Raw genomic sequence first — 17,685 nt, 5'->3', positions numbered from 1 at the left:
ATCTGGGTTGTTTTAAAGGGGGATTGGATAAATTCATGGAAACTGAAGTTATTGGTGGCTTCAAGGCATGGTGACTATATTCTCTCTTGTAGAAGGTGCCTTCTCAACTCAATTTGTGCTCTGCTTCTGTATTTGTAAATAAAGCAAACATGACAACGACCCCTTAGGTCAGTGGAGGGGGGCCTGCTTAGGGAAGTTTCTAATGTTTGATGTTTTATTCTGTTTTTAATCTGTTGGGAGCTGCTCAGAGTGGCTGGGGAAACCCAGCCAGATGGGTGGGGTGTAAATAATAAATTATTATTATTATTATTATTATTATTATTATTATTATTTTATTATTATTACAAATGAGGCTCACCAGGCCTCCTTGTTTGGCCTGCTAGACCATTTTGGCCAAGCCATGTCTGCCTGTCCTGCACCTGGCATCATAAATGGCATGGGGGGGGGGGAGTCAGTACAGCCAAGTCTGGGCTGAGAAGAGATTTGCTGCACCTGGTTGCTATGGCTTCAGGCAAAACTGTGGTAGGTAAGCAGCCCCACCCACTTGACCCACAAGGGGTGGGAAAAATAAGGATCCGGCTCACCAGCTGGGCCCAGTTCCTCATTCTTGCATCTCCACAGTTTTCTCATCCAACGGCAGAGCCGTCTCATCCATAGAAGCCGGTGGCGCGGTGCGCCAGGGCGCTGGGCGCCCCAGGGGCGCCCCCGCGAGCCCGCCGGCATACCGGGCTCCTCCTCCCCAACCCGCCCCCGCCCCCACGGGCAGGCGGGCACTCGCGCGCCGGCGGGCGGGCTGTAAGCCGCCCGCCCTCGCCTCCCAGAGCCCCAGCTGGAGCGCTGGAGCGGCGCGGGGCTTTGCGCGACCTTCCAGCACTCCAGCTGGGGCTCTGGGAGGCGAGGGCGGCCGGCTCGCGCTACCGCGCGCAGCCGGCCGCCCGCCCGATGCAGCGCGAGCTGCCCAGCAGCGCCGCGGTAGCGCGAGCCGGCCGCCCTCGCCTCCCATCCCGGAAGCGCTGGAAGGGCGCGCAGAGCCCCGCGCCGCTCCAGCGCCACGCCCCTCACCCCCCGCTCGCCCACCCCCCTCCCAAGGGGCGGCAAGCGCGGGAGGGAGGCGGCGGAGAGGCGGCATGGCGGGGGCGCCGGAGGGATAGCCGTGCCAGGGCGGCAGATCCCCTTAAGACGGCTCTGTCCAACGGGAACTAAACCCACTAGGGCCTCCCTTGAAACTGCTTGCCACTTGAGAAATGGGGAATGGTTACATGCTTAAGAGCACTACTGAGATGTCTGGCACTGTAACAAAGAACATAAATATCTGCTGAGCGAGATCTGTCCTGGAGGAGAGAAAAATCCTTGCTTCTGTTCTCTGGCCAAGTTGGTCCCAGATGTTGTAATGTCTGTAGCGTCCACATCCTGCAACCTTCCGCACTAGTTCATTTGTCTCCTTGACTGAGAGTTCTGTGTAGAGGATTGCTGCAGATGAGAGCCATTGACCTTTTCCCTCACTCATCCTGCCCTTATGTTTCCATGCCAGCCAGAGAGCATTATTGAGGAACACAAGGAAAGTCATTGAAAAATATTTATTAGCTAATTAAAACGAGCCCCTTCTACCACGACCACTGAACTTACTGACCTAGGAAGCCTCCATAGTTAATATTCAGTGCACAATAGCAACTAGAAAAGTGAGCTATTTAAATTCACATTGCACCCTATATTTTAGGGTTGCCATATTTCAAAAAGTGAAAATCTGGACAAAAGCTGTTGAGCTCCCCACCCCCTGATATGAGCTGACATACATCTGGGCATTTCAGCCACTTTTCAAAAATTCTGCCCAGACACGATTTTCAACAGACAAGATTTAGACATCTTGGGGGTTGGGTATTTGACTTTCTCTGAAATGCTTACTACCTTTGACCAGTAATTTGGGGTGCTTTATTTTCAATATTTAAAATGTGCATATCTCAGTTTCCGGCTGCACTTAAAAGCTCTTGTCTCTATGTAATCAGAATGCAACAGGCCCAATTCGGTAAATCTTTGAAATGGCTGTCAGTTATGTGTCTCTCTGTATTGGCATTTAAACCTACAGTATCTAGGTCTTTGATCAGGAGTAATGGGGTGGCGGATCTCAAGTATTCTTCTGCTCTCAGTAAAATAGTAAACTGATACTGGATCATAAAACACCAGGTTTGATGCCACCTGCTCCTCTTAAATGATCCCTGGCAATGATTTCTAACATTCACCTTTCCACTCATTCCCAGCCTTCGGTGTGTTCAATTCTCTATTCACACCTGAATAATTTTTTATTTGTGTGTGTGTGTGTGTGTACTGGAAAACCCAAAGAACTGTTTTGTTGGAAGCAAGAGATTGTAGAGAGTTTGGGCATGAATCATTGTTGATATGTGATTTTAAGTATTGTCATGAACTGCTAACCACTGCCCCATATGGTAAGCTGCGGTGTGGCAATGGGGGGGGGGGAGTGGCTGATTCAGAAAGGCTCATACTAATGAAGAGCAAAAACCAAAGATCAGAAATTGGGAACTCCAGGGGCATAAATTACAACAAGGTTTGAACTATAAGTACCTGGGAATGGCGGTCCGGGCCAACAAAATCCATATAAATTCCACTGGGAGTGTTGGGGAAAGATCTGCAAACCGCATTCTCAAATTCTTTAGAACCAAAGTGGGTTTTTATGTCCCCGCGGCCGTAAAACTATACAAGGCCAAAACATTGGCTCAGCTCCTCTATGGATCCTTCTTGGGCCCGCCATCCTCTTCCTTCACTCCCCTCGAGAAAGTTCAATCTAAAGTCCTCAGGGCCATCCTACAAGTCCCCAGATGCGTTTCAAACGCATGGGTCAGATTAGAAACAGAGTTAACGAGAGTCGAGGCTTACATTAGCTTAACATCAGTCTATAAATGGCTAACACTGAAATTGCACCCCCGAGGCATAGCTCCAATGATCCTTTGTGACCAGTTCCAGTCTGGCTGGCAGTTAGCAGTCCTGAACACTCTCCAGAAATTGGGCTTTGCTCCCCAAGCCCTTTTAAATTTGGGCCTGGGTCAAGCAAGATCTGACGTCAGACAAAGAATTGTGGATTCCGAGAGACAGCAGGACTGCCTGAGGTTCCCTGATTTTATAATCGCAGAAAACGAGAGATACATTGCTGCTCCGGCAGCATACCTCTATTTTCTCGAATCCAGAAACACAAGAAGGGCCTTTACTGTTGCTCGAAGTTCGGCGTTGCCCTCGCCAGTTCTGGAAGGATCTTTTGGAAAAGTCCCATACGACCAGAGACTTTGCGCCTGCCCACTAGGGGAAATAGGAAGCCCCAAACATTTATTTTTTTAGATGCCCCTTTTATGATGAGGTATGCAGAGGCACCATTGCCCCCCAACTGGAGAGGCTTGCTAACCTTCCAGATAAACCTAAACTAAATGCTCTCCTCTTAGGCAAAGATCAAAAGAGAACCTGGATGGTCGCCAGATTCTGCGCGCAGATTTGCAGGCGCATTCTATCCTCCCGGAACAAATTAGTCTGCGGGGAACATAGTCGAAATGAGCCTCCAGGGTGATAGGGTCAATCTGTATGGTATCTCAAATTTTAAACTTTTAGGTTCTCACGTGTTTAGGTGTTTAACCTAATTTTAAGTCTTAAGTTGTTTGCTGTATATTGTTTTGAATGCATATTTTACTTTTGTGAAAGCTGTCCAAAATGTGCCTCTCGAGCTGGTTTATAACCGTAATAAACAAATGAATGAATGAATGAATGGATATGTGATTTTAAGTACTGTCATGAACTGCTAACCACTGCCCCATATGGTAAGCTGCGGTATGGCAATGGGGGGAAAGTGGCTGATTCAGAAAGGCTCATACTAATGAAGAGCAAATGCAGGTTGCTTTAGAGAAAGGATGAGCTGGTGGTTTTCCAAATGGGGAGACTAGGAGATGAGGAAAACAGAGTGGACAAAGCTCAAGGAGTAGCACTGACTTGGAAGCGATTTCTCAGCTTAGAAACTGCTGACATTGCAGACCTCACCTATAGTCAGAGCTACGTGCTCTGGAGTCCATTGTAGGTCACCAGTCTGACCGCAGGCAAGATCCACGGGCCAACATAGCGAGCATGCATTCAAAATCCCTAGTGGTGCTTGCATCTATAGTACACACACAATAGGGAGTCTGAGTAGGCCGTCTGTGTTCAAATTCCAGTTAACACACCATTAATCTGGATGCGCAACATCGGAGTTCAGCAGAACCATAAACCTCAGATGGATGGAAATTGGGTATTTTATATATACACCTACCGTAAGAGAGCTTTAGAATGTTGGAAAATGTGCAGGATTAGAAATACTGTATATATAATTTGACTTTGCTGGAAAGCACATAATTTTCCTCTGGAGACCCAGTAAAGCCAAACCTTAAGTATATTTCAAAAGCTTTGTAAGATCTATTTATTTGGTCCAGCTTTTGTGGTCAGGGCTTAGCCAGAATGTAGGGGAATGGTGTTAATACATTTTATATTTCTGTTGAACTTCAAGTTATTTTTATATGTGATGTGTTATAAAAGACTTGTTACCTGCCATTTTACAAAGTGTACTAGACGGTCTTTAAAAATGACAGCGGGTTTTTTTTCAAAGTGGGGGGGGGGTAGAGCTAATGTTACCCTTTTCACATTACTCCTGTAATTAGAAGACTGAATGCTTTTGTCGTAGGGGTTTTGTCCAGTGGCATATTGCCCAAGGTATGTAGCTGTGTCAGCTGACTAGAGACCACAATGTCTAATACAAATCATAGCAATGTTGACATTTGTTCTCGCTTACTCCATTGCCTATGGAGGCTCAGATTTATTTGGTTTAAGCTATAATATAAATTTAAACCTATTTAACTGTAGCAGACCTAGGTCTTGTGGTTTTCTGAGTTCAGCTGACATATAGCATTCAGGTACTATAGATACCCAAGTACAAAATACATGTACCTGTATTTCTACATGTGTCTGCTTCAGAAGTGACTTGGCAAGCCAGGCCTCTCCAATCTATTGCCTTCCAGGTGTTTTTGGACTCCCAACTTCCATCAGTCTCAGCCAGCATGGCCAATGGCCAGGAATAATGGGAGATGCAGTCCATCAAAACATCAGGATGGCCGTAGGTTGGCAAGGGCTGATACAAGCATAGAACCTTAAATACAGAATGATGCTGACAATCCTTGATAAGCTGAGACTCCTGTTCCCCACATAAACTACAGTTTGGAGGTGAAGCCCTGGCAGTAAAACCAAATTGAGACTCGGTGTGATGTAGTGGTCAAAGTGCTGAGCCCTGATTTGCTGCTTAGCAACAATTAAAGCTTACTGGGGGGGGGGGCTCAGGCAAGTCACCATCTCTTAACCTCTCAATCTACCCCACAGGGTTGTTTACTCTTATCCAACCTGATGCCTCCAGTAAGTTTGTGAGGGGAACCGAGGTCTCCTAACCACTCTCAAGAGCCTTAACAGACTACAGTTCCAAGCATTCTTTGGGGGAAGCCATGACTGTTTAAAGTGGTATGATACTACTTTAAATGTATAGGTTTTTCTCAAAGTGAGCCTATTAAAATCAGTAGGCGTGGCTAACTCATGTCTATTAACTTCAGTGGGTCTACTTAGTTATATAAAACTTAGTTCTATACCACTCACTAGAACTGCAAGAACTTAAGTTTTGTGAAGTTCTGACAGATACTGTATGCTGAGTTTTTAAAACAGCGGCCTTACAAATACACCATTAGTTTCTAATTCTGTATATATAACCACTTTCAGGTTGTATTATAATTCATCTTCATTTACCCTTTTATCTTTTTTTTCCCCCTTCTCATCTTCCATTTCAGACCAAAACATCTGTTATTTGGGCTACTCCAAACATTTCTTTTATAATCCCGCTGTGGGTTATAATATTAGCCATACTCCTCGGACTGCTGGTTTTGGCTATGTTGACCTTAGCATTGTGGAAGGTATGTAATGTATTGGTGTTAAACTAGAGAAGATGATACCAAAACAAAATGGGGAGGTGGGGGGGGGGGATGGAATGTGTGATCTTCTGAGCAAAATAATCATGGACATACGAGATGGGTGTGTTATTTATTTTGGATCGCTGACATGTTTGTGTTTCTGACCTTTCCAAAGAGGTGGCTTGTTTGCATTATTGAAAGCTAGTTAGAAGTGAGCAGTGAGAGATTGGCTGCGATTCCCAAGACCTATGATCTTCTTTTGTCTGGGGAATTTAGATTTCGGCAGCATGCTACAATGAAGCATCTCTAGGGTTTGTTTCTCCCAAAGTACCTCAAGGAATTATCTTTTGAAACATGATCGGGCACCCCCTTCAGAGGAAAAGAAATGTTATCTTTTTTAAGGCTGCAAGTGATTTTATTTTAATATTGGTAGGCTCTGTTTGATGTTTTTATTACATCGCTAAAGTCTAGCAATCACTGAGTCACTAGCAGTTTACAAGTTTTTGTTTCAGGGACTTGGAAACAATTGACTTCAAAGCACTTAAAACTATGTCTCTGATGTGTAAACGTTGTTTTTAATTCCAGCTTGATGGGTGCCATTTCCCACAGTGGTCTATATCAGTGTTTTTCAACCACTGTTCCGCGGCACACTAGTGTGCCGCGAGATGTTGCCTGGTGTGCCGTGGGAAAAATGGAAAAATTACTTTATATATAGTCAATATAGGCACAGAGTTAATTTTTTTAACATTTTCTAATGGTGGTGTGCCTCGTGATTTTTTTCATGAAACAAGTGTGCCTTTGCCCAAAAAAGGTTGAAAAACACTGGTCTATATCATGCCTATTACTGACCACGTTGAGTTATGAATCCTCATCCAATGTTTTCCCAGTTTCCTCTTTCCTTCCGTCTTCCCCCTTGGTAAGCACTGTAGGAACTTTAGAAGAGCCTGCTGGATCAGGCCCATGGCGCATCTAGTCTAGCATCATGTTCTCACAGTAGCCAATCAGATGCCTGTAAGAAGCCTGCAACAGCACTCTGCCTACCAGCAGTTTCCAGCAACTGATATTCAGAAGCTTTACTGTCTCTGACAGTGGAGATAGAACACAGTCATCATGACTAGTAGCCATTGATAGCATCGTCTTCTATGAATTTGTCTCATCCTCTTTTGAAGCTATCCATCACTGCCTCCTGTAGGAGCATCGCTTTACACTTGTTTACATTGAACTGCATTTGCCATATTACTGCCCATTCACTCTGCGAATGGTCCTTTTGGAACTCTTTGCCATTTATTTTTGTTTAAACAACCTAGAACCATTTAGGATCATTAGCAAACCTCACTGCTCACTCCTAACTCTAGATCATTTTTTATGAACTAGCTAAGAAGTGCAGGTCCCAGTACCGATTCATGGTAGACACCGGTTTCTACATCTCTGCATTCAGAGAAATACCCGTTTATTCCTGCTTTCTGCTTCTTAACCAGATCTTGATCCACAATAGGGTCAATATTCGCCTCTTATTCCAGGAGTCTTTGGTGAGCTACCTTATTGAAAGGTTTTTGAAAGTCCAGATACGCTATAGGTGGGTAGCCGTGTTGGTCTGCCATAGTCGAAACAAAATAGGAAACAAAATAGGAAATTCTTTTCAGTAGCACCTTAGAGACCAACTGAGTTTGTTCTTGATATGAGCTTTTGTGTGCATCTGAAGAATCTGAAGGTATCTGAAGAAGTGTGCATGCACACGAAAGCTCATACCAAGAACAAACTCAGTTGGTCTCTAAGGTGCTACTGGAAAGAATTTCCTATTTTGTTTCAGATACGCTATGTTAGTCAACCAGATCACCTCTGTCTGTATACTTGTTGACACTCTCAAAGAACTCAAATAGTTTCATGAGACAGGGCTTGTCCTTGCAAATACATGCTGGCTCTGCTTAGCAAGACTTATTCTTCTACAGGCTTGGTTATTTTATCTTTAAGAATACCATAGACACCACATACAAAAATTGTGTGTAACTAAAAGTAACTTTAGATGTTTATTCATGTTATTTGCTACATTTATATCCCACTTTTCCTCCAACAAGCTCAAGGCAGGATCCCATAATTCTCCCCTCTCTTGTTTTATCCCCAAAACAATCCTGTGAGAAAATCCAGAAAGCCATCTGGTTTGGACATACTTTAACACTATGATAACACTGTTTCTCAAGTGCAATAATTTAAATCAAGGCCATTTAAATGGTTACTCAAATCCCCAAGAAGAAGAAAACCTTAGTAATTGATTCAAAATACATTTCCCATTTTATTACTAATGCATTTCTTGAGCAAGAGTGCATGCTAATTGAATGCTATGAATATTAAAATATATTGGTTGGCAACTAAACAGGGCTTTTATCTTGCTAAGATCATAATCCAACGTTTCTGTCATGTAGCCCACTTCATGCCTTTTGCACTACAGAGTGATGTCTGCTTAGCATGAATTTAATACATATATTATTTTATTATTTGTACGTGCGCAAGAACACTTAAGCAAATCATTTAATGGAAGGCATGGGCCATAATTCAGTAGACTTAAGTGTGCTAGACTGTGCCCTGAACTTTTTAGAAGCAAAGCTGACAAGTATTGTGTCAAAAGTAATGAGATGAAACTTAAATATTCATGTTGTTTGGTAGATAAGAGTGATGAATATTCATAACTTGCAACAATAATAAATAGAATACATGGTTTATTTTATCATATTTATAATGCTTGACCTCAGAAGTCAAATCTTGTTCCCCATGGTTTTCCGTTAACATAGAATAGCAAATTTAATGCAGAAATGAAATTGTTTGACAGAGGGTCATACATTTGGTTTTGAATTGTTTTAAAAAACAACAACAACAAAACCTGATACAATACTGTTAAAATAAACAATCTGAAACATCTGATTTAAAAGAAAACAAATATTTATCCACATTACCACTTGTTTCATGTCCATTTCAAACTTCTTTTTTCCCTTCCATCTTTTTTTTTTAAGTTTGAATATTAAGAATGTAGAAAATGCTCAGGAACTCTCACATTGACTTTTGGCTCCTGAAATAAATCATGTCAGTTCCAAGGTATCAGTTGGCAGTTCAGTAAGGAAATCCTCCATACATGGCAGATAGGCCTGTATAAAATTTGACCAGATCCTACCAAAGCTTGGTTTCCCCTCTGTTTTTGCAGGAAGACAGCCAAAACAGGAGCTCTGTGAAGCCCCTGGCACACATGATAGGTGGGCTTGTTTTCTTCTTGGAGGGTCACAAGTTGGCCCGGCTTGGCACAGTAACTCAGAAGAACAGAACAAGTGTGCTTCTTATTCCTATTAATACTCCCAAAAGATAATTTCAAAGACTGCCATGCAGAGATTTAATATTTAGAAAATGCATTCCATTCCTTTATATCATCTCTGTTTGGACTTAAAAGATCCCCAAAGGATAGTGCAGATAATCAAATCCAGTCGCTTAGACTAGTAAGTCAAGCAGGTGAGAGGCTCTTGCCCAACACCAAACTCTTGTCATTTCGTCATCTACCCCACACTTACATCTTGCCTCCATAGTTTGTGAACGGGTCAACTTCAGGACAGGTCAACCACAGTGCAAGTTTGTATGAAATGGCAAGTGCACAGATAAGACTTGGCAGAGCACTCGCCAACTGTTCTGATCTACCCCACTAGATGATTCATGGCTCACAGCTGTGAAGGGTTGCAGACTAGAGCACTGATGCTGAACACCTGGTTTCCACCAGCACCAGCAACACTTGCTCCACGGTCACCATCACAGAACCAAAGGTTGTTCGCGTTGCAAAGATGAAGAACTACAGAGATGCAATTTCCCCAGGCTATCTTTGTCCCAGGGTATCTTCCAACAGCATTGTCAATACAGCACTGCAGCTACTTCTGGAATAGCGTGGGAGGCTTAGGGCAGATTCAGATAAATAGCTGAAGTTATAAACAAGATGATGCCAGGGTGGGTCAATTAATTTTTGCTCCGAAGGCTGTTTGTTCGTTGTTACACAGCCCTGTTATGAAAGACGCAGCTCAGTCTTTACTGAAAAGCAAACTGCGAGTATGAATAAGATTGCAGACAAAGTGTGCTTATTTCCAAGGGGCTTATGACTTAGCAGGCTGAGTCTATATAACTATGATATTGCAGGACATTCAGGCAGCCCCTTTGCTGCTGCTGCTGCTGCTGCTGCTTTTTTTAAAAAAAAATATCACCTTGTAGTGGCTTCTCCATTTCATTTACCACCTTCACTGTTTGTTCAAATGAATTCGCTTTTTAACTGAGTTGCTCAATAGCCTTTAGTCCAGAATAGTTTGATTGATCTCAGTGGCTGTGAGCAATTCATGCCACACCAGATTTTTTCCTGAAACATTTCGTTTCAGTGATTGCTCCTACAGGCAGTCCAGACTGCTTTTGGGGGGCCTATTCAATTCCATGCTGCACTTAGCCAATCACACAAATTTGTGGAGGCATTTAAAAACAGCTTCTGCGTGGTATAATTCTATATGCAACCAGTGGGGCAGCAAGGGGTTTCATGTTTGGAATCCCTGGATATTTGGTTGTAATATCTTTTTAAGGCTTAAAAACGTCTCACAACCAGGTAACTAAACTGCTTTTTTTTTTCAATACAGAGATGGTTGATTAAAATTTAAGGCAAAAGCACTGCCAATGCGTATGTATTTCCTCTACATGTTTATACAGGTGTATGACACCAAGGCATAATGTCTGAGTCTGAGGGCAGGACCTGAAAAAGAGAGAAAAGATGGTTGCTTTGCCAACTTGTCTACACATGACTGTTTGTTTTGTTCCAGTGCGGCTTCTTTGACAGAGCGAGGCCCCCTCGAGATGACATGGCTGACAGGGTGCAACTGACAAGTGACAAGACTACTGACACATAGGAAGAGGAGAGTCCCCCTGGTCAAGAGCAGAAAAGTACAACAGATTCCACTTACCAGGAACTTTCTTGCCAAGATGTGGTCGTAATCCGAACTACGCAGTGTTCTACACATTCACTGCATAAATGACCTTAGATGGGAAGACAAGAACAATGATCACAGCCTCAAAAACATAACCAGCTGATGAGCAGCAGAGAGAGAGAGAGAGAGTTTTATTTAAACAAAAGAGTCATTCACACGTGGATGGCATTAGAAGCACTCCTGTAGTCCGGAGCATGTGGTGATGAAACGCCCGCGTTGCTGTACGGCTTAAAGACAAAATGTTCAAACTCTACTGTATCATGGCATAATGTTGTGGTGCCTCCCTAAGGATAGGAATTTCTATGAAACTCTGGCTTAGGGAGACAGGCAATATTGTTGGTACTGTGAAAGTACTTCTGACAAGCAAAAGTAGCCTTTAAAAACACTTTCCATAAGCGAGGCACAATTATTTATTTTTCCATCTTTTTTTTTTTGTAGGCTGGGCATCCTAACCAAAATAGGCTCTAAAGTTTTATACTGATGATAACATTACTTTGCATGTAAATAGAGTGGGTGTATCCTGCGCATTCCATATACCAGTTATAAGAGTCGGAACGGAAGCAAAAGTATATATTATTTTATAGGATGGAGTGTATGATAAAGAATTGCAGAATCACAGGCCTGGGAAGTGACCCTGAAGATTATAGTTGAACCCTGAACCTTAAGGAACATGACATAGAATCTTCCATTTATTTAATCGCCCCACACCATGGACATAGCAGATTAAGGTTATCCACTATATCCTGATTGCCAATCAAAGAGAAGTCTGGCGTCCCACGTTAGAGACACAGAGTGCAATCCTATACTCACATGAAAGTCTGGAACTTACTCCCAACAAAGCCTATAGAGGATTGCAGCCTAATTGTAGAAAAGACAGTAGTAAATTGTGCATACTCAAGTAATACAATCCAGTTACTGCTAGTAAGGTGAACTAAGAAGGGCAATGGCACAATGACAGAGCAGTTGCTTTGTGTGCGGAAGGTCCCAGGTTTAATCCCTGACATTTACAGTTAGGGCTTGGAGTGTCCTCTGTCTGAAAATCTGAAGAATTGCTATTTATCGCTATAGATAATACTGGGCTTGATGGGCCATTTGCCTGACTGGGCAGCTTCCTATGATCCGAAGCCACATACAATCAAGTGAGGCAAAGTGGGAAAAATCAGCTGGCCAACCTGATTTGGGAGAAAACATCCAATGTAAATTAAACGAAACCAATGAAGCCTTTGCTGGAAAACAAACCCCATTCACCAACCCTTCTTAAGAAAAGTTCAGCTTGGGCTCACTAGCACAAGTGAGCTTCCAACAGTCAGCATCTGCTTCCAATTGAAACAACCACTGATGATTCAAAGTGAAGACGATGTAAAGTGAAACAAAACCTCCCCTAATCCTAGTGTGGCACATCTGTATAACAGATTAAAAATTACCTTTATAAATGTATCCAGATCTAGTTTGAAACCAACGTAAGGGTCATGTCTTTCTTTTTTTGCTCCCATAGCTTTCCTAAGGAAGTTCCATGCTTTTCTATATTCAGCAAACCATTTGGAGACACTTGGACTTATAACAACCCCATCCACCAAGTCTCTTTATTAACATGAGAGCTCCAGTGCATGTGTAGGTAACTCCTGCACATGGGATGGTTTCCCATTAATTTCAATGGAGAGGGCTAACCTGTGTTCATTCCTTTTCATGTGTGGAAATTAGCAGGGTGCTACTGAGAGTAATTGGGACATGGCTCATGGAGGAGCACCATGTAAACACCTGGTTTCTGAATTGCAATTATCTTTTTATTGTTATCCATGGTTGACTCCCCCCCCCCTCCCCAGGTTGTCTCTTATGAATTTATCTAGCATTAGTCCTGTTCGGACTAGTTTAGGCTCATTAATTTCAGCAGGACAATCACTGGACCCAATCCAGGAAGATTTCCAAGGTGTTCCTATAAACATGAGCTTTTATAATAGCCACCAGTCCAGATTAACTTCCACTCAGTGGCGGAGGACGAGGAGTGGGGGGGGGGGAGAGCACAGCACCCCCGCCAGCGCAATCCCGGTGGGGTGCCAGCGTGGCTGCCCCCTCCGCCCATGCTGGGTGCCACGCCCCCAGGACACATGCCAGCCCCACCCCCGCCTGCTGTCCACCCCCCGGTGCCAGAGCATGAAGCTACTGCTTCCACTCATATGTTGAACCTCGCTTAAAACTGAATGCATTGGTGCAAATTGTGTTTTTTTATAAAAAAAAATCTGCATGAGGTTTTGAACTTCCTGTACCTTCTATACTCATATCCTTTGAATTCACAAGTAAAATGCTGAATGTAAATGTGCTGGAAAGTACTAACATTGCTCACTTTCTTCCCTTTCCCCTGCCTGGCTTGTTGAATTCATGTTTAGCACCCTATGACCCAGATTCAATCATTCCCATTATAATAATTGTTGCCCTGCCAAAACCCAAACTACTATTGCCAGAGACTGGGAAGAACAAACGGACAATTGGCTCCTGAACCCCGCATCCAATTAACTGCTGAGCCATGTTTTTACAGAGAACCGTTCAAGGGGCAGGGGGCAGTTCTTGGTTGAAGCAAGGCAGGACAGTGAAGATGGGGGCTTCCTCTTGCTACAACCATTTTTACTTCTCTTATGCACTCATAAGAAGCAGAGGATGACTGCCTCAGGTATCAAAACCATGCTGCAGATTTCTACACCATTGCCAGCTTATTCACATAACCACCCTTGGAAAATAAGTGAGTTGTATCTCTTTTCTAAATGCTGAATTATTGACTTAAAACCATAGTTCATCCAGAATGGTGGCTTGGCTGAACACCTACACATTGACTACAGATGGATGAAACATCATTAGGAAATGTGGATGATATATATATTTTTCTATGTGCAATACTTTATATTATCTATGTACCTGGCGCATGTTTACACTGGCATTTGTGATTCTCTGAAAACTTTTGAATATATTGATTAACAACCAAATAATAAAAAAATAACTTCCCTGCCTTACTTTCAGGCTTTGTTAGCATGTGTTTAAAATGTTTTCAGTTTAATATGGGTCCTCTGATGCCACAAGATGTACTAACACAATGGAACCGACCCATTGCTTCCCTATTACCATGGGAATTTTACAAGGGCTATCTTATGGATTTCTTACATAGGCTGACCCCATTCATTTCAATAGAGAAGGCAGGTCCTTTGCACATCCTACAAATCTGCTCCTCTGTTTAAATGAATGGAATCAATGCAGTACAAGGAAGCAACTGGGCATTCATTGAAGCACCCAGAGCAATTGGAATTGAAATGAACTTGTATTTGATTCAATAGGAATCAACAATATATTAGTAACTCATTTTTCTTTTCTTAAGTTCAAATCACTACATTTCTGCATCAAGTTGCATTGGGGGCGGGCAAGTCACAAATATTTGCCAGTGGTTAAGTGTGCATTTATTCCTTATTCACACATTTTTGCAAGTGATATTCCCCATTGCATTGTGCTATTTTATTTTCACAAATGTACGCAGTTTTGTGTCCAATTTGTGTGCACTTTCCCCTGATGTATGCAATGTAGTAGACATTTTTAATTGGGCAAACTCAATGCAAGATTCAGAGCATTTCCAGAAATGAGAGCTGCATTTCAGTTCAAACGCTGTTTTAGGAAACCTCAGTTTGGAAGATTCACATGTAAAGGCAAACCCAAGCAAAAATTTCTCTCGCATCCCTAGTTCCTAGCCATTAACATTTCTTTGAATGAAGAGCAGTAATGGGAAGCTACAGAAATGGAAACAAGCACATCAGTCACAACTGGCTTGGCTGAAGTCCATTGGCTGCAGCTGCACAGTGTCACAGGAAGGCAAGTGAGAGGCGCATGAGCTGACATTGTTTACTTTCAGATGTCTAGTCGTTGGCATATTACACTCCCTCACCGAAGCATTGTAGCTTTTCTGCTGTCGAGGGCTGCAGCTTTTTAGCAGTTTCCTTAGATTTGTTGATATAAATCAGAAACTGAAAGCTCAGAAATGCTATGTCTATGTGAAGGTATGGGTATGACCAGGTCTTCATTTGAGGTTGGTTCTCAGACCAAAGTTAATATACCAGAATGCAGTCCTAGAAACATGTGTATCAGTTGATGAGGTTGCGCACGTTTGAGGTTTCCTTTGTCACACGTTACTTACCAAGGGTCATAACCAAGTAGGTTCTACTCAGAGCAGACCCACTGAACTTATTATTATTAAATTTATTATCCACCCTTCGCCATCAGGTCCCAGGGCAAGTTACAACAAAATTAAAACCAGTCAAAACAGATTACAATCACTAGAATAGGGTGGGCCCTGAAAACACACATCTCAGGGATCAAAGGCCTAGGTAAAGGAGTGTGTCTTTAGCATTTGCTGAAAGCTGGCTGAAAGCCAGATGCACTTCTGGGTGTATTCCACAACTTAAGGGCAGCCTAAGAGAATGTTCAGAGACAGAGACATCACCTTGCCGACAAAGGTCCGTATAGTTAAAGCTATGGTTTTCCCAGTAGTGATGTATGGAAGTGAGAGCTGGACCATAAAGAAGGCTGATCATCGAAGAATTGATGCTTTTGAATTATGGTGCTGGAGGAGACTCTTGAGAGTCCCATGGACTGCAAAAATATCAAACATATCCATCCTTAAAGAAATCAGCCCTGAGAGTTGGACACGACTGAACAACAACAACAAGAGAATGTTATCTCAGGCACCCCCACCCTTGTGTCTAACGGAGGTTGACCTACCAAGAGAGTCCCATCTGCTGATCTTAACATGCAGGAAGGTCTGTAAGGAAGGACTTGGTCTTTCAGCTGTTTAGGGCCAAAGTGTCAGACTGCTGCCAGCGACTCCCGGCTGGTTGCCCAGTAGCAGACAAAGACAAGGAAATGTTTGTTACTGTCCACTTTTTATTCAGTATTTACAGAGAGAGGCTATAGAACCCAGCCTCTTGGATAATGGTGTTGTCCCAAGTGAATCTCCACCTCTCTCTCTCCCACTTCCTGATTCATCAATCTCATTGTCTGCTACGGGTGCTGGTAAGTGTCCTCTGTCTTTGAGATCTTTGCTCTCCTACTTTCAAGGCTTGCCAGGTTCTGGGAGGTGGAGGGTCTGGAATGCTTTGTAAAGACACCATGTCTGTCAGCTCTCGTCCCCTGGTGCTTCCTCCCCCCCCCCCATTATTTCCCAAGTTTTTCCCTCATTTGCCTCTGAGCTGTGACCTCCCTCAAACTGTAAATCTAAACTGTCTTCCTCTGGGTCAAGCTGGGGAGGCAGTCTCCACCATTTCTCCTCTGCTCAGTCCCTGACATTAGGACGAAAGTGAGTTCCTTGAATTGAACACAGAAACAAATGATCAGCCAAATTAATGGGTCCACTCTCAGCAGAATCAGCATTGGATCCAAACTGTTGTGAAGGTCAGCAGAAGGGAGTAAGCAGGGGAAGGTTAAAAGCAGTGTAGGTCAGAGGATACTGGAGGCTGTTTCTGGGTGGCACCGCAGAGCACTTTGAGACTCCCTTCTTTGACTTATGCAGCCCTGCACAGATCCTGTTTCACCTCTGTCAATCCAAAAATTCCTCCAAGGCCTATTTAGCTCAAGATTCAGGTTTTGTTCAAATCCAGTTTTCACTAAATGGTGCCCCGATGCCTCTGGAATCTGCTGAGAAAGGCTATCCCACCTCGGGATCTGGATGCATACAAATGAACGTGTATAACGCCGGAGCTAGCAAGTCGTAAGCTTTACAAACTGTTTACTCACTCATTTTCTTGCAACTGCCGTTGCCAGATACACCAGCATCTGGGAACTGCTATAGAGCTTGTCTTAAAACTCAACGATCAACAGGACAACAGAGAGTCCTAAACAGACGATCGTAGCAAGCTTTCTTTTCTGCAAAAAATAAAATAAAAAATTGCTTGACATACTGCCTCAAGATATTGTTTATGAGCAAGTTCTTTATTTATGCTTGCTGGCAAACATCCATGTTGTAATGCAGTCTGAAGTTAGTGCCTCTTGACAATATAAAGTCTTGACTTTAGCTTATGCCGGCGCCATGATGTGACACAGCAGGAATGTTTTTAATATCTAAGGACTGGTGCTTGTTTTGACTGACTTCGTATTGTATTGCAGAGGCATCGCTGTTCTGTGTTGCTGCCCTACTCTGTGTGTGTGTGTGTGTGTGTGCCTGTGCAAAAAGGAGAAGCGGATTCAGAGAAAGAATTTTGGTAGGGATCAAATTCAACACTCGATTCACCCTACCGTATTCCATAGGAAATAACTACCCCACATTACACTCGTAGTCTGTCTCCCAGCCCTCATTCAAACAGGGATATATCAATGCGGTGTTGCTTTGCCAGGAAAAAAAAAAATCTTCTCCCAAGACCAAGGAAACTGATAAATCCATTGGAGATGATTATAACAGTTCAGAGTTTCCTTTTCTACTAATTAGCTTTCACCCCATTGAAATTATAGTTAAACCTATATAAATACTGGTTTACCCAGTAAGCAAACTAAGCACATGCTTAGGGCACCAGCAAAGAAAAACGAGAAACGTATTTTTGAAAGGATTTTGTCATCCAAAAATTTAGAAAGCTGCTATAATTTCAGCATATGTGTAAGTTTTGTGTCGTTAAAAACAACAACCCCAAAACACTCTTATTTTACTGCTTAGTATTTTTTTTATTTTGAATTACATATGTGGAGGGCACCATAACCTTTTTTCAGAG

The 17,685-nt window shown here is 42.9% G+C and overlaps 1 protein-coding gene across 2 annotated transcripts in view; it reads left to right on the top strand.

Annotated features, from left to right (window-relative positions):
• ITGA8 (integrin subunit alpha 8) overlaps positions 1 to 11,069 on the top strand; it is a 118,895-nt gene extending 107,826 nt beyond the window's left edge. For both annotated transcript variants that reach the window (XM_033164907.1, XM_033164906.1), the window contains 2 exons: positions 5,850 to 5,972; positions 10,793 to 11,069. In XM_033164907.1, coding sequence (XP_033020798.1) covers positions 5,850 to 5,972; positions 10,793 to 10,879 — 210 coding nt within the window. In that variant the 3' untranslated portion in view covers positions 10,880 to 11,069. The remainder of the gene's footprint in view (positions 1 to 5,849; positions 5,973 to 10,792) is intronic.
• Positions 11,070 to 17,685: the final 6,616 nt, after the last annotated feature.

This window comes from Lacerta agilis, chromosome 12, assembly GCF_009819535.1.
Source record: "Lacerta agilis isolate rLacAgi1 chromosome 12, rLacAgi1.pri, whole genome shotgun sequence".
Taxonomy (NCBI): Eukaryota; Metazoa; Chordata; class Lepidosauria; order Squamata; family Lacertidae; genus Lacerta; species Lacerta agilis.
This window is presented reverse-complemented; position numbering and strand designations above follow the sequence as displayed.